General features: G+C 34.0%; 1 protein-coding gene and 3 long non-coding RNA genes across 9 annotated transcripts in view; 2 read left to right on the top strand and 2 right to left on the bottom strand.

The window, feature by feature from the left end:
- Nucleotides 1-24,585, top strand: part of LOC127869503 (uncharacterized) — a 99,339-nt gene that overhangs the window by 38,490 nt on the left and 36,264 nt on the right. The window lies entirely within an intron of this gene.
- LOC127869478 (uncharacterized) overlaps nt 1-24,585 on the bottom strand; it is an 82,243-nt gene that overhangs the window by 22,789 nt on the left and 34,869 nt on the right. The gene's annotated exons all lie outside the window — the stretch shown is intronic.
- The window catches only part of LOC127869461 (uncharacterized), an 80,636-nt gene that overhangs the window by 37,872 nt on the left and 18,179 nt on the right, over nt 1-24,585 (top strand). The window lies entirely within an intron of this gene.
- Nucleotides 730-6,837, bottom strand: LOC127869398 (uncharacterized). Of its 3 annotated transcripts, none has more exons than XR_008044550.1 (2): nt 4,634-4,930; nt 730-1,844 (listed from the first exon to the last, which is right to left on the bottom strand). XR_008044550.1 is itself a non-coding variant. In XM_052411948.1 (2 exons), exons 1-2 carry the CDS (start codon nt 6,632-6,634, stop codon nt 1,588-1,590), a joined length of 1,233 nt encoding a protein of 410 aa, XP_052267908.1. In that variant the 5' UTR covers nt 6,635-6,837; the 3' UTR covers nt 730-1,587. The 3 variants fall into 3 exon arrangements, 1 of the variants encoding a protein (XP_052267908.1); XR_008044551.1 differs by lacking the exon at nt 4,634-4,930 and adding an exon at nt 2,083-2,562; XM_052411948.1 differs by lacking the exon at nt 4,634-4,930 and adding an exon at nt 5,659-6,837.

Here is a 24,585-nt window from a genome sequence, read left to right as displayed (position 1 = left end):
GTAGTTAACTACTTACCAATAGGCAGATGTGAAGGGCATACAAAAGTGCTACGTAGTAACTTACCAATAGCCAAAATGTGAGCCAAATGTGAGGCCTTTATAAAACAACAATGTACTAACATACTTACCAATAGGCAGACGTGAGGCACAGACGATAATGCTGCGTAGTAAACTACTTACCAAGCCGTGATTGTAAGTAATGAATATGGATTGTCGTGATGTGTTGGCTAGTAAATAGTAATTCTTTCTGTTTTCAATAGGCATTCGGATTAAAACATTTAAGCAATAAAATCGTTTAGTATGTTTAGTATATTTTAGAAAATATATCCATATTATGTATGTTACGAAATATTTACTGCTTATTTAAATAACCGAATGAATTTTAATCTTCAACAGTTACAGATAAATAATAAGCAGTTGTTGTATTTCTTATTAAACTTGAAACTCTGCGCAATGTATTGGCAATAAATGTTCATCATGCACATACTTACCGCAAGGAATCTAGTCTCAAAACCAATTTTTGAGAGCTATACCATAAAAACGTTGCTTTGAATCGCGATTTGTTATAAATAGAAAATTTAAATATACCATTGAAGGTTTGCAATTTACATGTCTTAGTTTTCTTATTCAATTCAACGCGAATTCAAATTTTGATTCATAGCGGCCACATTCTCTAACTTTAGTTGGATTTGATTAAAACATATTACGTGAATGTGAAAGGTATACACGTACATCACAATATTTATTACTTGACAACATAACAATCCATTAAATACACACATGCAAACAATAATATACCAAAGACCTCTACGTATTTATTCACAGATTCAACGCACTCACTATTGGTCTATTCATTTGAGAAGAACAAAACCAGAACCTTCAAAACCAAAGTAAATAAGAGCGCCGAGAGCCCTATTGAAACAGCGTACTGTTTTTCTCGTCCTAACACGCAGACGAAAATGCCTGGATATTTATCGTACTTTTCTGTAAAACGGGTAAATTAATAACTAGAATAACTAGCAAAGTTTGCACAGGACAGTCTTATTGACATTTTTTATACAAAATCAAATTGCATCAAGCGTAAAATGATTTTCGGAACGCATTCCACTCGTTAAATTATACTTTAAATAAGGAAATATTGTCTTTGTAATTGCTTGACCTGGTGCATTCACACTTGTCTGATTTCTCTTTTGCTAACATTGATATATAAACAAAATGACCCATATAGATTAACGCCCTTAAAGCAAATTCTTGAGAGACGATGACATATATAAATATTCCACTCATATAAACAAATTATGACTGTGTGGAATTGACAGTTCTAATTGTCCTTATTCAATAATTCTGATTTTCATCATCACATTTTGAATATCTGTTGCCGCAGGGTCCAACTATAGTTATATTTGATTAAACATATTAACACAACGTGATGGGTATTCACACATGCATCACAATAATGTTTACTTGCACAATTTAACAATCGGTTACATACACAAATGCAAACATTAACACATCTAAGTATTTATTGATAGTTGAAAAGTTCACACTTTTGGTCTATTTATTGGATCAGCAAGATAAAAAAATCTTCTAATCCAGAGTAAATAAGAGCGAAGGGAACCCCATCGGCACAGAGGAATGTTCTCCTCTACCTAACCAGCAGACGACCCCGTCGACGTCGGGCACCGTCACAAAAGCTGTGCAGTCGGCTCGTCGGATGCAGTGCTGGGAACACGCTTTGGCGTCGTCAACAACCACCTTATCGATAACGTCATACGCCTGGAACATCACGTTGCGTTGAGTTACCTTGAAATGAGCGCATCTCTCGAGAACTTCAAATGCTTGACCTGAAAGAAGCGAATGACATACCCTTGCATGCTTTTTAACATTTGGAACTTCCATTGAAAAGTTTCTGCATAGTGCGTATACTTTGATTCAATAACATGACATTTGCGATTGATGACCATTGGGTTGTACATTGTCACTCGTTTGAAAAAAAAAGTCTAAGTGGGATGGCGATTGTTGTATACTTGACATTGTTGTTTGATGAGAAAATACCCCTATACATGATAATTTATACTTAACCTTAATTATAATCCACCACTTCTGTTTTGCAATCACGTAAATCAATTATATTCTTCATTATCTGTTAATTTCTGTCCTGGTGTGCCCTTTGTTTATGTGACAGCTTACGCATTGGGACGATAAATAGACGATGCTGCAGTGCTCCTTACGTCTTTTTGAATATTACATTCGAAAATAAGTATCGAAACTCAACGATGTTAAATTACACCAAATATGTGCTCATAATATTTTCTTTACAAAACACAGCATTTTCGTATCGTGTCGTGTATCAGGCAATCTTAATATTGTGTTAGGCGACACAATACCACATGTCGTATCGTTTAATTTATCAGACGATATCAATATTTTGACAGGCGACACCATCTGATGTGTCGTATCGTGTGCCAAAACAAGATCCCAGGCTTCACTACGCGTCAACTGTGAGTTGTACAGATGGTCCAGTACTAGCTAAAAAGTTAATGCTGTATACATTGAAGTCTTGCAAAGTTCTCCAAGATTGTGTCAATCATATTCTATTGTTACCAGATCGTGATAGTGTGAAATACCTTAAAGTGACCTATTCACAGATTTTGGCATGTATTGAACTGTGTCATTAAATGCTTAATATTGATAAATGTAAACATTGGGTTTAAAAAGATCCTGTAAAAAATAATAATACAATTAAAGAAAAAAAGTAAACAACAACTGGACTCAAACCACTGTTCCTTTGAGTAAGTCTAACACTAAGACCACCAGGCCACCCGTGCTCATACAGGGATGTATTTTATTCTTTATATAAGTAATCCTTGTAGTGTCATAAAATATAACGGCAACAAAAGAACTCTCCAAATTATTCAATCGTTTCGCGTTGCAACGTTTTAAAATTTTCAGGTTTTTAAATCGTCAAAAGATGCATAAAATGGATATTTAAGAGCATGGTTAATGCTTACTATTACTGTTTACTCACAAATATCAAAGTATAACGAAAATTTGCGGATCTGAAACAGCTTTGTTAATTTTGTCAATTTACCAAAACGGGAAAAGGTCCCTTTAACAGCCCATAAACCCTCACAATCAACGAATATTTCGAAAAAAAAAAAGTAAACACATAAAAATAAATGATCCTTATAGCAAAAGCCACAATTTCAACGCTAGCTTTTGGTCTGGTAACATAGGGTTAAAAAGATACAAAATGCTCTTCTATGGTGTGCTTTTTGCGGGACAATATATTCAACACATGTTTCATGTACCAAGTAAGTGTTCGTGTGTCGTATAAATATTTATTGTTGCGGGAAATTAAAATGAAACATATTGTACCACACAAAACGAGCATTCTGTAATTTAAATGTATGTTAACTTACCACATCTAGAGTTGACATGTTGGCTATTGCTATAAGAACACTGTTTGTTTAATTGGTAAACTTTATTTTACGAAATATTTTGCGAAATATTTGTTGATTTTGAGTATTTATGTTTTTAGATCATAGAAAAAATATATCTATTTATGGATCAACTTGTATCTATATTTGTATAGTACCTCACACAAAGTTATATATTTTTCTTTCTTGTTTTAAGACCGGTTAAGGTTCGTAAAATAAAGAGGAAAATCAGACTACATGGATTGGTCACTTATGCTGTTATGGACCGCCCGGGCTTAGTATTGGATGCGCGTGCAAAATTTAGACGTCTGACGTCATGGTCTTTGTTGCACTGTATTGTAGCGCTTTATTGTTATTTAGTCTAGATTTTTTTCATAATGAATGTTATATGTAATTTGTTATCATTTAAAACTATTTTGTATGAACTAACGTTTTATATAAAGGAAATTTCAAAATGTGAATGCGTTCTTGGTCTAATCTTATCCAAGAAAAATATTGTAAAAATCGTTGATTACCGGTCAAAGTGATATTATGGGCATCTAACAGTATATAGCTGTCAATCGCAACCGTTGTTTATTTTTAATGTTTTCATTTCATATACACTTATATTTGTTAATGCAGAATCAACATACTAAAACAATATCACGGGAAGAGAAAAATAATGCATTTGAATATCAACCATACTTTCGTTTTGACAACTGACGACCTAGTTCTGGCTACCATAACATTTAAATGTCGCTTTTTATGATTTTTGACTGGCGCGACTTTATGGTTATGGACCAACCCCATTAGGAAAGTCAACAAGAAATTCCCGAAAAGTTGACAGTTAACAAAGACCGGTCCAAAACAGCTTTTAAATGCAGTTATTGGCCCAAATCAACCACTTGATCGGAAAGATTGACATTTTTCACTTTTAACTGATATATTCTTTCACAAAATACTTAAACATTTAAAATTTATCTATTCTGCTCTTACATATCGAGAAAACAACGATGTGACAGACTTTCTTGAAAATCGAATCTCCCGAAATTTCACAGTCATATAACGTTATTTCTATTTTTAGTAACATACCATGTGCTCAAGTGTTTTCAAATTCAGAATGACATTTCCCGGTATTTTAGATTATTCTGGCTTGTTTTGTAAACAAATTGTAGTGTAAATACAAACTCAAAGTAAATATAATTTAAAACTACCTGATTCACGCTGAAATCAGTCTTATAATCCACCAGACGTAAGTTGATAATCACAAATAATAGATTTTAGAAAACGAAAGTAATGTTTACAATTTCAGCATAAAATGTCAAGGTCGATCCGAAAGTATCCAAATGAAAACTCGTCTCGTGACAAAGCGACAATGGCGTCTAAATTGTGAATTTCAGACTGATGAGAGTTATTTTCATCTATTGTAAGATGCATTTAAAACATTTGAACCTTAAAATATTCCTCGATGCAGTAATTTATATTCATTCACCAATATATGTAGAAATGTAGCCAAGAAAATGAGCATTCTTTGATTTATAGCGTGGCATAAATATGTTACGACTCAGGTTGACTTTCGATACGGGGTTGGCTTCAGCGTACAGGTATGTAAATTCTATATAAACTGTACGCTAAAGTTTCTTTAGCTACTGACGACAGAAATGATTCGATGTACGATGTGAGTCTAAATGTAGTTTTCAAGCAGATTCGTTCATACGACACAAAGACACAATTTTGTTTTACGGATCATTTCGGCTTAGAGGACTGGGTGAGTCATGTAAAACATCGAAAATTTTATATATTTTGTATAAACAACTGGTAGCAAGATGAGTTGTAGATAATTGGTAAAATACCACATTTTAACTTATTCATTAGACTTGTTTTTTTTCAGCTCAATTAAACAGCGAAAAATGCCTATAATAATCACCTGTTGATTACCAGGTTGACAATGCTGCACGCATAATGTAATTCGATGAACTGGTGAAAAACCATGTGCTTAGCACTGTATATTGACCTCAGCCTTTTGTTCATATACATTTTATGAAATCCTGGTAGGTCACTATTTTAGCACTTTTTCGGACTCGGACTCAGTTTGTTAATTTCTTAAATATATTACTCAATGCCGGACCGTTTCGCACGTCGTGAAGGAGAATACACATACCTTCTAACGACGACTTCTATGCACATGGCTGCTTAACCATACTTTATTCTGGTATATTTTCGCTGTCCGATTACCTACCTATAAACGTCATAGGTGTTGACAATGACGAAGCAGGAGTTGTAGATGTCACGATGTTCGATGTCGGTTCTGCTGTGGACTCCTCAACACTGGTTGTTGTAAGTGAGATTTGCGAAGTGGCTTGTACTGGTGTTGATGATGTAGAAGCAAGAGTTGTAGATATCATAGTTATTGATATCGGTTCTGCTGTGGACTCCTCAACACTGGTTGTTGTAAGTGAGATTTGCGAAGTGGCTTGTACTGGTGTTGATGATGTAGAAGCAAGAGTTGTAGATGTCATGGTTATTGATATCGGTTCTGCTGTGGACTCCTCAACACTGGTTGTTGTAAGTGAGATTTGTGAAGTGGCTTGTACTGGTGTTGATGATGTAGAAGTAAGAGTTGTAGATGTCATGGTTATTGATATCGGTGTTGTTGTTGTAGAAGCTACTGCTATTTGTGTTGTTGGTTGTGGTATTGCTGTCGTCGTTGTCGTACTTGTCGTGGGCATGATGGGGTCCGTATTACATTTGTTATCGTAGTCGTAGCAGCTGTCTGAAAATTCATCCGGTTTCAGTTTTCCTAAAGTGACTTGTACACACATGATGCGGCCATGCAACGGCGTAACCGGAGAAGGTTCCACAAATGTTTTTCCAAGCCTCAAAGTACCGGGAATGCTTAAGTCAATGTTGGATATGTTGCCGAAATTTAATCTGCTGTTGTTATTTGCTGTGCGGTCAATCATAACATCAATGGAGTTCTTACTTTTATCACGCACAACAATAATATTATACCACATGTTCGCGTTCAAGTTAATGTTGGTAGAAGTAGCATTTCCAAAATCGCCTAAATCAATCACAACGTTGCCCGTCTTCACGTATGCTGTAATAGTGCTGATTTTTGGAGCAGATGCGTCGCCTTTGAACTGAAAAAGTATCCCATCAACCGTGTTTTCCATAAATATATACATCCCGAGGGAAAAATCGGAGATAGCCATTGACGTCTCTTCCAAGCGAACGTCTACAAAGGAGTTCTCTTCTCCGTTGAAAGAAGCGGCCGTTCCGTTGATGCTAGGATCCGGAGCGCCGTATGTGACGTCGCTTCCTATATTTCCGGATGTAACATTGTTTTCCACATCGTTGGTTTCAGTGTTAAAAGACAGAGGCCAAGTATGGATGGGGGGTGCGGAATTGCAGGGAGCATAACATTCTGAAAAAGTGTTGAATACAATGACCATTCAAATGTTTCGTCGTCATATAGCGAATTTATTTAATATTTAAATACATCAAAATTACAAATCTTCATGAAGAAAATATTTTTTATATAACATATTAATTAAGACATTATCGAATGAAAAGAGAGTAGACATGAGATGGGGCTTAAAGTTTTTTATATGAAGACCATCAATCAAGGCAAATACATCTATAACGTAATGATACTATTTTATTTGTCAATATTATAAGCTAATAAGTTCTATATTCGATTTATTGATATGCATTGTGTATTTTATGGAGAAAAACTGATTTTGTTAATACGAATACTTGCACACCAGTAAACAGTCCTCCAAACAGTCCCAGCCACAGGGCTGAGCTTATTGTGCTCATTTTGCGTGAAGCCTTTAAAGCCTTGATCTGGAGAACGAATATACAAATATTTACTGTTTTTGCAAAGTAACATAACTACTCAAATAATCGAATATTTCTTTAAATAAAATTCACCCATACAAAATCAGTGTTCTTTATAGCAAACGCTATATGTGGTATGGTAACAGAGATTTAACGAAGTACAAAATGCTCGCTTTATTTTTTTGTGGCACAATATATTCCATTTTAATTTTTGGAAACGAAATCTATTCATACGACACACGAACACTAACTCATCATCATCATCATCATCATCATCATCATCATCATCATCATCATCATCATCATCATCATCATCATCATCATCATCATCATCATCATCATCATCGTCATCATTATCCTCATCATCATCATCATCATCATCATCATCATCATCATCATCATCATCATCATCATCATCATCATCATCATCATCATCATCGTAATAATTAAAATTATTATTTAATACCTGCACGATACTGTAATGTCCGCCCAGTTATCCGCTCTCTTCTACTGTCAACGCCGTGGTTGTCGTCAAGTAAAGCCACTCTCACATTCTATACATAGATGGTGACGTCACTACGTTATTGTCAGTAAGACCGGTGTGTACACAATCGCCACTCTTATTCTTGCGCGCAACAGAGGCAACCGGAAATGCAATGTATGGAAAATTGATATCCCGTTTTGTACAGCCATTACCTGTTATTTACTGTCTATAACGAAGCATTGTTCTATCTTTCAAAATATCTTTATTTATTCGTAGTGTTATTTGATTAGTAAATTGTGGTATTAAAATAGATGGCAAAGCGTAAGTTTATGTCTTTATATGGGATCAAATTGGATTTATGTGAGAAAATATATTTAACTAAAATCAGGATGGAATAAGACAAGTAAATAACATGATTTCATTTGTAACAGGCAGATTCGAGCTGTCATAATCATCGTTATGTTTACAAATCATCAAATGCTTGGCCATATTAAGACCCATAATTGATTTGTTTCATACATTTATTCTTGATCACGTCTTAACATCAACTGATTTCATAAAGACTTGAATGCGTATTCATGCACTTTCATTCATATGGCAATTGTGAGGCGCGGCATTATTATTTATTTATTTTTTTGGGGGGGGGGGGGGGGGGGGGGCACTTGATTGCTTTGTTTAATGCGTAGTTTAACAAACAATATTTAAATACTTCATCATAAGAAAAAATGTGCCTACGATACAACAATCATACGATTACTATAAAATACCGAGGTCCACACACGACTCCAGCCTTCCGATACACGGCTTAGAATAAGAACACCAGTCCACCACCTATTAGTCGTATAGTTTATAATTGGTTTGATATCTCAAATAGAGCCGAGTTCTGGAAAATCAGGGCTAAACAAATGTGCGTAAATTGTTTTCCCATAGTAGCCTGTGCGGACTTGGTCGACACTTTTGCCTTTTTGAATTGTTCGTTCTAAGCAAGCATGTTTTACACGAAAATACATTTAATGCGAACATTGTTCTATCAATTATAGGGATCGTTTCGATTGACAAATATTGTATTAATTCTACACTAAGTGCTTTATGAATACTACACCAACTGTTGAATGAATTATAATGTGTTCTAAATCTCAGCTTCAGATTAGGCTGAGTATACTATAAATACTGTGCACTAACTCTCAACTACCATAATAGACTGAGTATACTACAAGTGCTGTTTTCATACTCTCAATTTCCAAGAGTGACTGTATATATTATGAATACTGTGCTCTAACTGTCCACTACCAATACATACTGCGTACATGCATGTAGAAGAAACTTAGTATATTTTGAGTAATGTGTACTAACTCTCAACTACTAAGAAAGGCTTAGTATACTTAAATTACTGTGTACTAACTTTCAACTACTAAGAGAGGTATATAATACTTCAAGTACTGTGTACTTACTCTCAACTACTAAGAGAGATTTAGTATACTTTAATTACTGTGTACTAACTTTCAACTACTAAGAGAGGTATATAATACTTCAAGTACTATAGACTAACTCTCAACTACTATGAAAGGTTTAGTATACTTCAAGTGCTGTGTACTAACTCTCAACTACTCAGAGAGGCTAAGTATACTTCGAGCACTGTGTACTAACTCTCAACTACTAAGAGAGGCTTAATATACTTCAAGTACCGTGTACTAACTCTCAACTACTAAGAGAAGCTTATCATACTTCAAGTACTGTTTACTCACTTTCAACTACTATGAGAGGCTTAGTATACTTCGAGCACTGTGTACTAACTCTCAACTACTAAGAGAAGCTTAGAATACTTCGAGTACTGTGTACTAACTCTCAACTACTAAGAGAGGCTTAGTATAATTCAAGTACTGGTTCTGTGTACTAACTCTCAACTACTAAGAGAAGCTTAGTATACTTCAAGTACTGTGTACTAACTCTCAACAACTAAGAAAAGCTTATCATACTTCAAGTACTGTGTACTAACTCTCAACTACTAAGAGAAGCTTATCATACTTCAAGTACTGTATACTCACTTTCAACTACTAAGAGAGGCTTAATATACTTCGAGCACTGTGTACTAACTCTCAACAACTAAGAAAAGCTTATCATACTTCAAGTACTGTGTACTAACTCTCAACTACTAAGAAAAGCTTAGTATGCTTCAAGTACTGTATACTCACTTTCAACTACTAAGAGAGGCTTAGTATACTTCAAGTACTGTGTACTTACTCTCAACTACTAAGAGAAGCTTATCATACTTCAAGTACTGTGTAGTAACTCTCAACTACTAAGAGAAGCTTATCATACTTCAAGTACTGTGTAGTAACTCTCAACTACTAAGAGAAGCTTAGTATACTTCAAGTACTGTATACTCACTTTCAACTACTAAGAGAGGCTTAGTATACTTCAAGTACTGTGTACTAACTCTCAACAACAAAGAGAGGCTTAGTATAATTAAAGTACTGTGTACTTACTCTCAACTACTAAGGGAAGCTTATCATACTTCAAGTACTGTGTACTAACTCTCAACTACTAAGAGAAGCTTATCATACTTCAAGTACTGTGTACTAGCTCTCAACTACTCAGAGAGCTTTAGTATACTTCAAGTACTGTGTACTTACTCTCAACAACAAAGAGAGGCTTAGTATAATTAAAGTTCTGTGTACTAACTCTCAACTTCTTAGAAAAGCTAAGTATACTTCGAGTACTGTGTACTAACTCTCAACTACTAAGAGAGACTTAGTATACTTCGAGTTATGTGAACTAACTCGCAACTACTAAGACAGGCTTAGAATACTTCAAATACTGTGTACTAACTCTCAACTACTAAGAGCGGCTTAATATACTTCAAGTACCGTGTACTAACTCTCAACTACTAAGAGAAGATTATCATACTTCAAGTACTGTATACTCACTTTCAACTACTAAGAGAGGCTTAGTATACTTCAAGTACTGTGTACTCACTTTCAACTACTAAGAGAAGCTTATCATACTTCAAGTACTGTATACTCACTTTCAATTACTAAGAGCGGCTGAATATACTTCAAGTACCGTGTACTTACTCTCAACTACTAAGAGAAGCTTATCATACTTCAAGTACTGTATACTCACTTTCAACTACTAAGAGAGACTTAATATACTTCAAGTAACTTGTACTTACCCTCAACTACTAAGAAAAGCTTATCATACTTCAAGTACTGTGTACTAACTTTCAACTACTAAGGGAGGCTTAATATACTTCAAGTACCGCGTACTTACTCTCAACTACTAAGAGAAGCTTATCATACTTCAAGCACTGTGTACTAACTCTCAACTACTAAGAGAAGCTTAGTATACTTCGAGTACTGTGTACTAACTCTTAACTTCTAAGAGAGGATTAGTATACTTCAAGTAATGTGTACTAACTCTCAACTACTAAGAGAAGCTTATCATACTTCAAGTACTGTGTACTAACTCTCAACTACTAAGAGAAGCTTAGTATACTTCAAGTACTGTATACTCACTTTCAACTACTAAGAGAGGCTTAGTATACTTCAAGTACTGTGTACTAACTCTCAACTACTAAGAGAAGCTTAGTATACTTCAAGTACTGTATACTCACTTTCAACTACTAAGAGAAGCTTAGTATACTTCGAGTACTGTGTACTAACTCTTAACTTCTAATAGAGGATTAGTATACTTCAAGTACTGTGTACTAACTCTCAACTACTAAGAGAAGCTTAGTATACTTCAAGTACTGTGTACTAACTCTCAACTACTAAGAGAAGCTTAGTATACTTCAAGTACTGTATACTCACTTTCAACTACTAAGAGAGGCTTAGTATACTTCAAGTACTGTGTACTAGCTCTCAACTACTTAGAGAAGCTTAGTATACTTCAAGTTCTGTGTACTAACTCTCAACAACAAAGAGAGGCTTAGTATAAATAAAGTACTGTGTACTAACTCTCAACTACTTAGAAAAGCTAATTATACTTCGAGTACTGTGTACTAACTCTCAACTACAAAGAGAGACTTAGTATACTTCTAGTTATGTGTACTAACTCGCAACTACTAAGACAGGCTTATAATACTTCAAATACTGTGTACTAACTCTCAACAACTAAGAGAGGCTCAATATACTTCAAGTACCGTGTATTAACTCTCAACTACTAAGAGAAGCTTATCATACTTCAAGTACTGTATACTCACTTTCAACTACTAAGAGAGGCTTATCATACTTCAAGTACTGTGTACTAGCTCTCAACTACTCAGAGAGCTTTAGTATACTTCAAGTACTGTGTACTTACTCTCAACAACAAAGAGAGGCTTAGTATAATTAAAGTTCTGTGTACTAACTCTCAACTTCTTAGAAAAGCTAAGTATACTTCGAGTACTGTGTACTAACTCTCAACTACTCAGAGAGACTTAGTATACTTCAAGTACTGTGTACTTACTCTCAACAACAAAGAGAGGCTTAGTATAATTAAAGTTCTGTGTACTAACTCTCAACTTCTTAGAAAAGCTAAGTATACTTCGAGTACTGTGTACTAACTCTCAACTACTAAGAGAGACTTAGTATACTTCGAGTTATGTGAACTAACTCGCAACTACTAAGACAGGCTTAGAATACTTCAAATACTGTGTACTAACTCTCAACTACTAAGAGCGGCTTAATATACTTCAAGTACCGTGTACTAACTCTCAACTACTAAAAGAAGCTTATCATACTTCAAGTACTGTATACTCACTTTCAACAACTAAGAGAGGCTTAGTATACTTCAAGTACTGTGTACTCACTTTCAACTACTAAGAGAAGCTTATCATACTTCAAGTACTGTATACTCACTTTCAATTACTAAGAGCGGCTGAATATACTTCAAGTACCGTGTACTTACTCTCAACTACTAAGAGAAGCTTATCATACTTCAAGTACTGTAAACTCACTTTCAACTACTAAGAGAGACTTAATATACTTCAAGTAACTTGTACTTACTCTCAACTACTAAGAAAAGCTTATCATACTTCAAGTACTGTGTACTAACTTTCAACTACTAAGGGAGGCTTAATATACTTCAAGTACCGCGTACTTACTCTCAACTACTAAGAGAAGCTTATCATACTTCAAGCACTGTGTACTAACTCTCAACTACTAAGAGAAGCTTAGTATACTTCGAGTACTGTGTACTAACTCTTAACTTCTAAGAGAGGATTAGTATACTTCAAGTACTGTGTACTAACTCTCAACTACTAAGAGAAGCTTATCATACTTCAAGTACTGTGTACTAACTCTCAACTACTAAGAGAAGCTTAGTATACTTCAAGTACTGTATACTCACTTTCAACTACTAAGAGAGGCTTAGTATACTTCAAGTACTGTGTACTAACTCTCAACTACTAAGAGAAGCTTAGTATACTTCAAGTACTGTATACTCACTTTCAACTACTAAGAGAAGCTTAGTATACTTCGAGTACTGTGTACTAACTCTTAACTTCTAATAGAGGATTAGTATACTTCAAGTACTGTGTACTAACTCTCAACTACTAAGAGAAGCTTAGTATACTTCAAGTACTGTGTACTAACTCTCAACTACTAAGAGAAGCTTAGTATACTTCAAGTACTGTATACTCACTTTCAACTACTAAGAGAGGCTTAGTATACTTCAAGTACTGTGTACTAGCTCTCAACTACTTAGAGAAGCTTAGTATACTTCAAGTTCTGTGTACTAACTCTCAACAACAAAGAGAGGCTTAGTATAAATAAAGTACTGTGTACTAACTCTCAACTACTTAGAAAAGCTAATTATACTTCGAGTACTGTGTACTAACTCTCAACTACAAAGAGAGACTTAGTATACTTCGAGTTATGTGTACTAACTCGCAACTACTAAGACAGGCTTATAATACTTCAAATACTGTGTACTAACTCTCAACAACTAAGAGAGGCTCAATATACTTCAAGTACCGTGTATTAACTCTCAACTACTAAGAGAAGCTTATCATACTTCAAGTACTGTATACTCACTTTCAACTACTAAGAGAGGCTTAGTATACTTCAAGTACTGTGTACTAACTCTCAACTACTAAGAGAAGCTTATCATACTTCAAGTACTGTATACTCACTTTCAACTACTAAGAGAGGCTTAATATACTTCAAGTACCGTGCACTTACTCTCAACTACTAAGAGAAGCTTATCATACTTCATGCACTGTGTACTAACTCTCAACTACTAAGAGAAGCTTATCATACTTCAAGTTCTGTATACTCACTTTCAACTACTAAGAGAGGCTTAATATACTTCAAGTACCGTGTACTTACTCTCAACTACTAAGAGAAGCTTATCATACTTCAAGCACTGTGTACTAGCTCTCAACTACTAAGAGAAGCTTAGTATACTTCGAGCACTGTGTACTAACTCTTAACTACTAAGAGAGGATTAGTATACTTCAAGTACTGTGTACTAACTCTCAACTACTAAGAGAAGCTTATCATACTTCAAGTACTGTGTACTAACTCTCAACTACTAAGAGAAGCTTAGTATACTTCAAGTACTGTATACTCACTTTCAACTACTAAGAGAGGCTTAGTATACTTCAAGTACTGTGTACTAACTCTCAACTACTAAGAGAAGCTTAGTATACTTCAAGTACTGTATACTCACTTTTAACTACTTAGAGAAGCTTAGTATACTTCAAGTTCTGTGTACTAACTCTAAACAACAAAGAGAGGCTTAGTATAGTTAAAGTACTGTGTACTAACTCTCAACTACTTAGAAAAGCTAAGTATACTTCGAGTACTGTGTACTAACTCTCAACTACAAAGAGACACTTAGTATACTTCGAGTTATGTGTACTAACTCGCAACTACTAAGACAGGCTTATAATACTTCAAATACTGTGTACTAACTATCAACAACTAAGGGAGGCTTAGTATACTTCAAGTACTGTGTACTAACTCTCAACTAGTAAGAGAGGCTTAGTATACTTCGAGCACTGTGTACTAACTCTCAACTACTAAGAGAAGCTTAGTATACTTCGAGTACTGTATACTCACTTTCAACTACTAAGAGAGGCTTAGTATAATTCAAGTAATGGTACTGTGTACTAACTCTCAACTACTAAGAGAAGCTTAGTATACTTCAAGTACTGTATACTCACTTTTAACTAATAAGGGAAGCTTAGTATACCAAGTCTCATGTTTTCACAATTATCACTTTACTTGCTCAGATCATTTTGTCTAATGCTATCTTGGCAATCTTTAAAAATGTTAATGGCACAATAAAAACATAGCCTCCATAGGACGGGGCTGTTTTCCTTACACGGCTTTAGTTCGAACTTTTGACACAAGGTAAATCACAACATCATGAAACTTGTTGAAAGCAACAAGCGCCAGAAGTGGGGGAAGTGTCCGTTTTATGGCCCCGTTGAACGCACTATACAACACTTTTTCATAAAAATATTTTATATTCATAAAACTTGCTTAGAACGTGTGTCCTAAAGACATGTCAACCGAGTTCGTAAATGATTTCGGTCCAAAAAATAATTACCAGGGGACGGATCAGTGTTACTTATATGGCTATTGTAAAACTTTACGAACGCTCTAGATGTCACATTTTAGTCGAGTCTTCATGAAACTTACTCAGAGCATTTGTTCCAAGTACATATCGATCGAGTTTGAAAAAAGTTTCGGTCTTTAGACGTGACATATATGATCTGAACTTCATGACACTTGGTCAGAACATTTGTTTTTAAAAGATCTCGAACAAATTCGGAAATGGGCCGTGGCATGACATGACCACCTTAAAATGGGAGGGTTTGTTTTTCCCATATGTCTGTTGTGAAACCTTGTGACTAGAAGTAACAATATTCGCCGAATCTTTGTTTAATTTGATCATATTTGTTCTTATTGATATAATATGGAGCCGAGCTTCAAAATGGTTGCGGCCCATATAAAACATGACCTTCATGCAGGTAGACATTTTTTATGACTATAATGAAGCTCTGGTGGCACTTATTATGGTGCATGCACTTAAAATCTGTTATAATTAATGGGTTATTATTTGCTATGCACTCTGTTTTTTTCCATAAATATCATTGTCATAAAAGCACAACTAAAAGCTCTGCTGAGAAAAATAAACCAATCATTGAATGAAATTGTTTTATTCTGGTTTCAACTATATTTACATAAACCAAGCATTGTATGAATTTTTGTTATTCCGTGAACAAGTATATTTACCTGTAAATAACGCTGTGAGAAATCTATGTTTACCTAGTGGCAACATAATACGTAAGACACTTAACTTTCTGTTATGAACAAACGCAAAAGTGTAATCCAATATCTATGGTTTTCAATAAGCAGTTGGAACAAATCGATTTGGTGTAAATGTTATATGTCTTATGCATGTTAAATCAGACGATTGCTCTGTTATATATGTTTAAACTAGACGTATTGTACAAAAAATTATTTCAAATGATTAAATGGACAAATCCTATTTTCACGGTGTGCTTTCAAGCTCCCGAATACAACATCAGTTTATGTGATAAAGACTACTGGCGCTGGCATTATGAGACTACAGTTTGTGTTATGCTAGATGGGGAAAAATATGACGGTGTACATAATGATACAAGGACAAAGTCCCATAAAATTTCCGTCTATATAAGCAAACAAAAGAAAACAATATGCGCACTCGGGCAGCATAAACAATAAACAGAATTTTGAGTTCACAGGGCGACATGACAAAATGCTTTTAAGATAATTTAAGATAAGAAAATTACACACTGTCTCCTCAAGATAGATACGCTCATAAGCAACATTACGTCCGAAAGGAGAAGAATAGCTGGATTCATCGTATGTTGGTAGTTTCTAGTTATACATATTATTAATTAATAAACAAGGAAAGTAAAAAATGGCCCTGCAGTAAATTACGTTACAAGAAATAGGCATAGGAATTCTGGCTTTAGTTTTTATACAAGATTTTACCTCTTGCTAAATTTAAGAAATACCGGTAGCCCCAAATAACATTTTGTATGTGCATTTTGAAAGCATACTACGATGTACAGAGTCAAATGTCGATTAAAATCTTCAAAGGCCATATTAACCGCCTTCCGCTTTTAATTATTAAAATTCTAATACATAGCAAAGTCGTAATTTAAAGTTCATGATCAAGATCGAAATCCGGGTTGACTTTCAGCAATGTGTTTGCATGCATCAACATCATACAATAATCGATTCGTGAGTACAGAGTTTATATTTTTCAAAGAATATATTATAATTCTATGCTTCTGTAATTATAAGGGGCATTTATATCCCTTTTTGTCAAGGTATAATATTAAGCTCTGCCAAAACAAACGAAAATGTTCCATTCAATTTTAAATAAAAAAATCTGCGTAAATCAGGTATTTAAACATTTAAACCACCGATAATTTTCTAAGATATACGATAACTCACTTTTGAGTTATTGATGTTCAAGATTTTTGTAGCATCATATATCTCGTATTCAGTTATTATATATAATTTGCGTTGTTCGTCCGTCCGTTCATCCCGACGTCCGTCCGAACGTCACAAAACTTGTAAGGGCTTTGTTTCAAATACTATATAAGATATCAACATGAAACTTCATACGTTTATAGATATCAATTAGGAGGAGTGCCAAGTACAAGAACAATAAACCTACACTTTCTAAAATAAGAGTAATTGCCCTTTGTTTTTGTATAATATAACTTTTCAGGGCTGTATCTTAGATACCATACAATATTTAAACATGAAATTTCATGGGTGTATTCATATCAATTAGGAGACTCGACTCGTATAACTAGGGATTTGCACCCATCCATAATTGTATATTTTTTGCGTGGATATCATTTACAAGAATTTGCTTGTTTTTAATTACAAATGTATTGACAAAAACATTATCAATTGAAAGCATGTGTGGGTTCATTTTGCATAACCATTCGTTAATTCAATACGAGCTTCCTTTTTGCCACGACAAAGCCGTTTATTGCTGATGCTTTTGTTCATTGGTTCAAGATCTTGATATTCGGTAAATTCCAAATGACTTCCTAGTTTTTTCAAACAAGCTCTACAATATCTCTGAAATTAAATTCATAACAAATGCTTTCAAGTGATATTATGAGCATTTTTTACTGTTGAATTGAGCTGAAAAGAATTGACAGGTCAAAATAGTTTAAAATGTGGCAACTGACCAATTATCTACAACTCATAGACACCTATAAACATAACATATACTGTTAGATGCCCATGATATCACTTTAAGCGATTTTCTAACAAAAGATCACGACGTATTGTGGAAAAACAATAATCTTAAGTGATGTCCATCTTTAACAAAATGAAATATTAAAATAATTAATGTGAAGATAAATGCTACCGTTTTGTACTAACAAATAGTCAAACTCTTTCCAGAGTTTACAACCCCAAACAGATAAACGGTAGCAACTACATTTACAAGTTAGTATTCCTTTAATTTCTTGAATGATTTCTAGTTTGTAGTGTTTTCGTATGTTATGCATAAAAGTGATTTTTTTTGCATACTTAAAGTCCTCGTTCGCGGAGATATATTGGCAGAATCGTAAGAAAACGTGTTTTTATTGAGGATATCACTGACGATGCGGTTGAAACTGTTTGAAAACAAACAATAAGCAATTTTTATTTTGGGATCGAGTACGGTTAAGTACGAAAACGACCTAGTTAATATTCATGATTCGACACGTTAATTCAAACCAAAACGAACACGATTGCGGATACGGGCGAATTTAGCGGAGAGAAGGTAAGAACAAATGCAAATACATCTGTTACAGACGGAAACTGAGTTGCAACGCTACGTTTTTGCTAAATCTAAGTATTTATCTTCCATATGCTAATAATGTTTGGCGAAAGCTAAATGTAGATGTAATTTGCTTACCTCGCGACGCTGCAGTGATTTTCGCCTATTTATGATAATTTATATATTATTTAATCGATTCAAAAACCGATTTTGACCAGGTTTTCGATGTCAACCTCGATCAAAATATATTTCAATGAATTTATGTAAAGTTTAAGAGATATTATGGGCATCTAACAGTATACGCTTTGTTTATAGGTGTCTATCGCAACCCTTGTTTATTGTTTTTGTGTTTTCATTTCATATACGCTTATAGTTGTTAATGCAGAATCAACATACTAAAACAATATCCCGGAAATAGAAAAATAATGCATTTGCATATCAACCGTACTTTCGTTTTGACAACTGACAACAGAAATGATTCGATGTACGATGTGAGTCTTAATGTAGTTTTCATGCAGATTCGTTCATACTACGTAAAGACACAATATTGTTTTACGGATCATTTCGGCTTAGAGGACTGGGTGAGACATGTAAAATATCGAATATAATTTATTGTTTTTTTTATAAACAACTGGTAGCAAGATGAGTTGTAGATAATTGGTCAGTTACCACAGTTAACTATTTTGACCTGTTAATTCTTTTCAGCTCAATTCAACCGTAAAAAATGCCCATAATATCACTTTAAATAAGCTAATTATCAATTAAATGTGATGATGTTTAGTAGAGTATTTAAATTCATTGAAGAATTCTTAATCTTGCTGAACGACATTTGTTGTCCTGTTAACGGGGTGATCGGTACACGCGCTTCTCTTCTAGACGACTGGGTTAAGTATCCGCTCCCGGCGCATGTGAGTTAGGTAAGTGGCTATATTTACGGACAGGTGGGCTTCTTCAGAGTATCCAAACACTCTCCACACACAACACACCACCAACTTACATAGTAGGAAATAACAGCTGTAATTATTAATTCGTCCCAACTTAATTTTGTAGGAGAGCAATGATCCTGATATAATACAGCTTCAGTTATGAAAGGACCCCACAATGATCCTGATATAATACAGCTTCAGTAATGAAAGGACCCCGCAATGATCCTGATATAATAGTAGCTTCAGTAATGAAAGGACCCCACAATGATCCTGATATAATACAGCTTCAGTTATGAAAGGACCCCACAAACTTCGTTATACAATGCTCCAAAGAGTCGCTACAAGAAATAATGGTGAAACTTACATCAGTCTGTAATAGTATCAAATCAACATGCTTTAAAAACGAATGTTTACATGTAAAGAAGAACACATTGCGGATTCAAAATGCCCGGTACCTATACAGGTATAGTCATCAACGTAATTAAATTGTTATAGTGTTTCACAGTTTTAAATTTCATTTAAAAAACACATAAACAGTATATTAACATATTTTTGGTACATTATCACCTATATGAAGTTCGTTCAGGTTCAGCTTTTTTGATGAAAATGTAAGAAGGGTATTCACTATAATGAGCCTTTACAAAATTAAAATTAAAAACGTATGTATATCATTTTTTAAACATGTCAATGAAAATAGTAATGGACTGTTTTGCAGAAAGGAAAATATGTTAATTACCTTTAATGGGAAGTTTTCCCGATTTTGTCCTTTAAAATTGAATCGGAAATTAAATGATGAATTCAAACTCCGCTACTTCCAATTACAGCTATTTCGAACCCATAAATCTGGTCCCGTTTCGAGTTTTAATACGTATTATTAAAGTGATTATTTGAAGTGCTTATTTGCGAGTTCGCAGTTTCACCTATCATTGCTAACAATAATTGTTCTCAACTCTTGATTCCACAAATATGTTTATTCATTTAAGCTTGACAGTTTATTTCATAAACAAGCTTGCAAATTAAAAAAATCCTTCCAAAATATGCGATAGGTTTTCGCAGGAAAGCCAAAATTTATCAGATTTAAAAAATTGAAGCTTTTTATTAAATTATAAAAATAAAAATGCAAAAAATCTAATTATACTTTTAGCAACGTCAATAATAATAATAATAATAATAATAATAATAATAATAATAATAATAATAATAATAATAATAATAATAATAATAATTATAAAGATAATAATAATAATAATAATAATAATAATAATAATAATAATAATAATAATAATAATAATAATAATGATACTACTAATAATAATAATTATAATAATAGTAATAATTATAATAATAGTAATAATTATAACAAAAATCCCGGCGAACTATACATCACGAGGTTCGATGTATACAATTGCAATGTCAAGATTTTATGCAATCTTTGAACAATTCAGAACAGAACGAATATTGTATTCACTTAAGCATTTTACAGTTTATCGTGATCACTGTTATAAAACATTCATGCATTCAAACATGTATGAAAAAAGGAATAAGAATAATAATAACTAATTTTAATTTTCTATCTTGTAATGGTTCTATTTAATGTTGCATACGTGAATACAATTACTTACTAAAAAGTTTGCACTAGCACAATAGTAAATGCTAGTGTTGCAGAACAAAAGTTTTTTTGTTAATTAATTTGTATTTGTTAAAAAAAATATCGTACATACTCGCCTTAATATCCCTCCCAAACTAAAGCATATCGTTTAAGCGGCTATAATCAGGCTGAGAACATTAAACACGAGGAATATTCATTATTTATAATTAAATAATACCCACGATACATTATGCATGTCTGTTGCATATAGATGGATATAAGTTTCACTACAAACTTCTTATCAGTGCATGTGATTATTTTTGGGCTTTAAATAATTGTATTACCTGGTTTCATTTTATAATATACATTCGTGATTCGTATGAAAACCACATGTAATCAAATTCTTTACAATATGGAATGTATTTTTATTAAGGTCTTAGATTGAAAATTGTGTAATGACACAACCTTCAACTCTTTTTATGGTACAGGACCTAAAATAGACCCGTGAACATCTGAACATTTCACCGCTAATCAGCTGCAATAAGTTGAGTTCTCTATGAAATAACTGTGCCAGTCTGTCATTAGACACATTTTGACATATAGTATACTAAGTCACTATTACTTAGGAATGGACACATATTTAATGCGTGTTTATTCAGTTTAAATGATAAATGATTTGCACTGAAAGTAATTATTTGTTATTCCCCGTTCAAAGAAGAGGGTGTATATTGTTTAACTGGATGTCGGTCGGTCGGTCTGTCTGTGCGTCTGTCAGTAGACCAGTTCGTTTCCGAAAAAAAAAATAACTCGTCAAAGAAATGACCGATTGTCTTGATAATTCTCATATGCATTGGTCTTGGACAGTAGATGACTCCTTTTTAAATTGGGTAACTGGGTCAAAGGTCACGGTCACTGTAACATTAAGTGAGAACATCGTTTTCGATCAATAACTCATCAATGAATCGACCGATGGGCTTGATACTGCACACGTGCATTGACCTTGGAAAGTAGATGACCCCTATTGAAATCGGGGTCTGTACGTCAAATGTCATGGTCACTGTCACAAAAAGTGTCAAAATCGTTTATGATCAATAACTCGTCAACAAATGTCCGATTGGCTTGATACTTCACAGGTGCAATGACATTGAACAGTATATGACCTCTATTGACATTGGAATACTAGATCAAAAGTCAAGGACATTGTCAGACTAAATGTTAAAATCTATTCCGATTAATAACTCGCCAAAGAATTGACCGATTGGCTTGATACTTCTTGATACTTCAAATATGCATTTGCCTCGGACAGTAGATGACCTCTATAATACTATACTGTTCTCAAATCATTCACAATAACGATGATTTAACCGACAATTCTGTGTCATCTAAAAACTTATTTAAGTGGCTGAGTCACACTTATATGATACGATTAACTCTTATTGTCAGTTGTGTTGCATCAAATCCTGTGTCAAGGCCCTGTTTGTTTGTTGTTGCTGTTTTTTTTTTTTTTTTTTTTTTTGGGGGGGGGTGCAGACATTTATCTCCGACCGCGGAGCTCCTGTTAGATTTAGTTGACTCCTTTTTTGTTCTTATTTTACTACACGAGACATTATGAAGAATTTAACTTTTCGTATTGAAATCCCGGTATCAGCAAAACACATACTTTCGGTCGTATCTTGTGGGGATCGTTGCAAACTGCGTTACAATAATAACTGTACACACTTATTCAAGAACACACTCATTAACAGGACGTTGGTTCAGGATATATAAGAGACATACTTCTTCAAGTTCATAGTCACAATTTTGATATTGTTTAGTTGAGTATGTGCTTCCGAAATCACAATTAGCATTGAATAATATTATCAGAAAAGTTGCTTAAAATCTTCCTTCTTGAGGAAAATACTCTGTATTTGTCTATTTTGTTGTTTGTATTTGTAATGGACACGGAGTGTAATCTTTGAGCTTTCTGTATAGAAAAGATCAAAGTTATGCCCTTTTAGAAAAAGGCTTAGCAAGTTTTATCTGTTGATTTCAATTAACATAAATAAAATTCAGGTAGATATCGAACAATTGCCGTTGGGTACGGTATTGTTTGAATTCCCAAAACCTGGGTAGATTAAAATAAGTACATCACACGCATAAATGCGTGCAGTGTTAGTTATTAACTTGACTCAATTAAAACAGTTACTATAAAAACATCGAATCAAGATGATATACGACTATACACTTTGCAATTGACACGTAGTCTTATATTATAATGTTGAATTATTAAATGAGTACGCTGGCCAGCATGTTTACAGATCATCCAATTACTTATACATAGAATTATTTAGAGTTTTGTATACAATACCTGTAATGGATAATACATGCAATAATATTTTGTCATAAAATAAATTTCGTAAATAACTGTATGTGCGTATTTAGTAACTAAACAATAATCGTTAGTGCATGGTAAATCATGACGAATATTATGTGATAAAAGAAGACAATGCCGTTCTATGCTGAGTTTTATGTGTGCCATTAATTAGTTTCGAAATAAATTCACCACTAAGTTAGTTTATAATCAATGAGTATTTTACACACATAATTGTATAGATGACGGAAGGTGATCCATGGCGTAATAAGGCGGGGTATGACGGTATCCCACGTTACAGCGGCCTTTACAGTCGTCGCTCTCTACTAAGAAGTGGTGTATGCGTTGTTCATGTACACGTTGTAAATATTGGCGTATGTGTAGTTCAAGTAGAAGTTGTAAGTACTGCTCAATAAGAAATGAATGTAGACGTTTTAATTACTGGTGTATTTGTGCAGTTCACCTGGAAGTTGCAAGTACTGGTGTATGTGCAGCTCACGCAAACGTTGTTTTTGTAGAATACTTAAAACCATACTGATTTAAAGCACACGTATTTATCATTTGCTGTTCGGATATCATCGACGAAAATAAATTATGAGTAAAAATTACGCTCCTTGCTTAACACTGCGGTAGTCGTAAATGCATCCTTTACTTAATATTGATCCTTTGATGTTTTCGTGTTCTTATTTCAATACTGATTATACATTTAGCGAGTTTAACTTATTATTCCATAACACATACACACATGCATTTGCTTTTTTACTGTAAATATAATTAATAACAAAATGAATTCAATTATTAAACGACACAAGTGGATTATAACTGTTTTGGGTTTGTATAGTACATGTTTAGACTACGATTGATATAAGGAGTTTCAAAAGTTTGAGCAACATATCAACATTGCTGCTATTTTTATGGTTTTTGCACATTCAGGTTCAATGTGAAAATGCTTCCGTAGAGACATGCACTTTGAAGAACTGCCTGGGGTATGTGCTTTACATCAGACAGGCACGGAAAGATGCATACAGGGAAAATGAAGACTGCTGGAATGCTTGGTATCGTAACGCAGATCACTACGGGTAGCAAGGCAGAGGGGCTGACACGCTTGTATGAAAGTGACTGGGATCAACTTTTTTAACTTTTTGTAGAAGAAGGCATCTGCCTGCCTGCCTGCCTGCCTGTCTGCCTGCCTGCCGCCTGCCTGC

This window comes from Dreissena polymorpha, chromosome 1 (assembly GCF_020536995.1).
Source record: "Dreissena polymorpha isolate Duluth1 chromosome 1, UMN_Dpol_1.0, whole genome shotgun sequence".
NCBI classification, from domain to species: domain Eukaryota; kingdom Metazoa; phylum Mollusca; class Bivalvia; order Myida; family Dreissenidae; genus Dreissena; species Dreissena polymorpha.
Note: the sequence above shows the minus strand (reverse complement) of the source record. Positions and strands in the feature narration are given on the sequence as shown.

What these genes read in the sequence shown, in the direction of transcription:
- LOC127869398 (XM_052411948.1), bottom strand. Translation starts at nt 6,634, where the DNA reads ATGGCTATCTCCGATTTTTCCCTCGGGATGTATATATTTATGGAAAAC. An exon ending in AACACCTATGACGTTTATAG is followed by an intron (nt 1,845 to 5,658) that starts GTAGGTAATCGG and finishes CGCTTCTTTCAG; the next exon opens with GTCAAGCATTTGAAGTTCTC.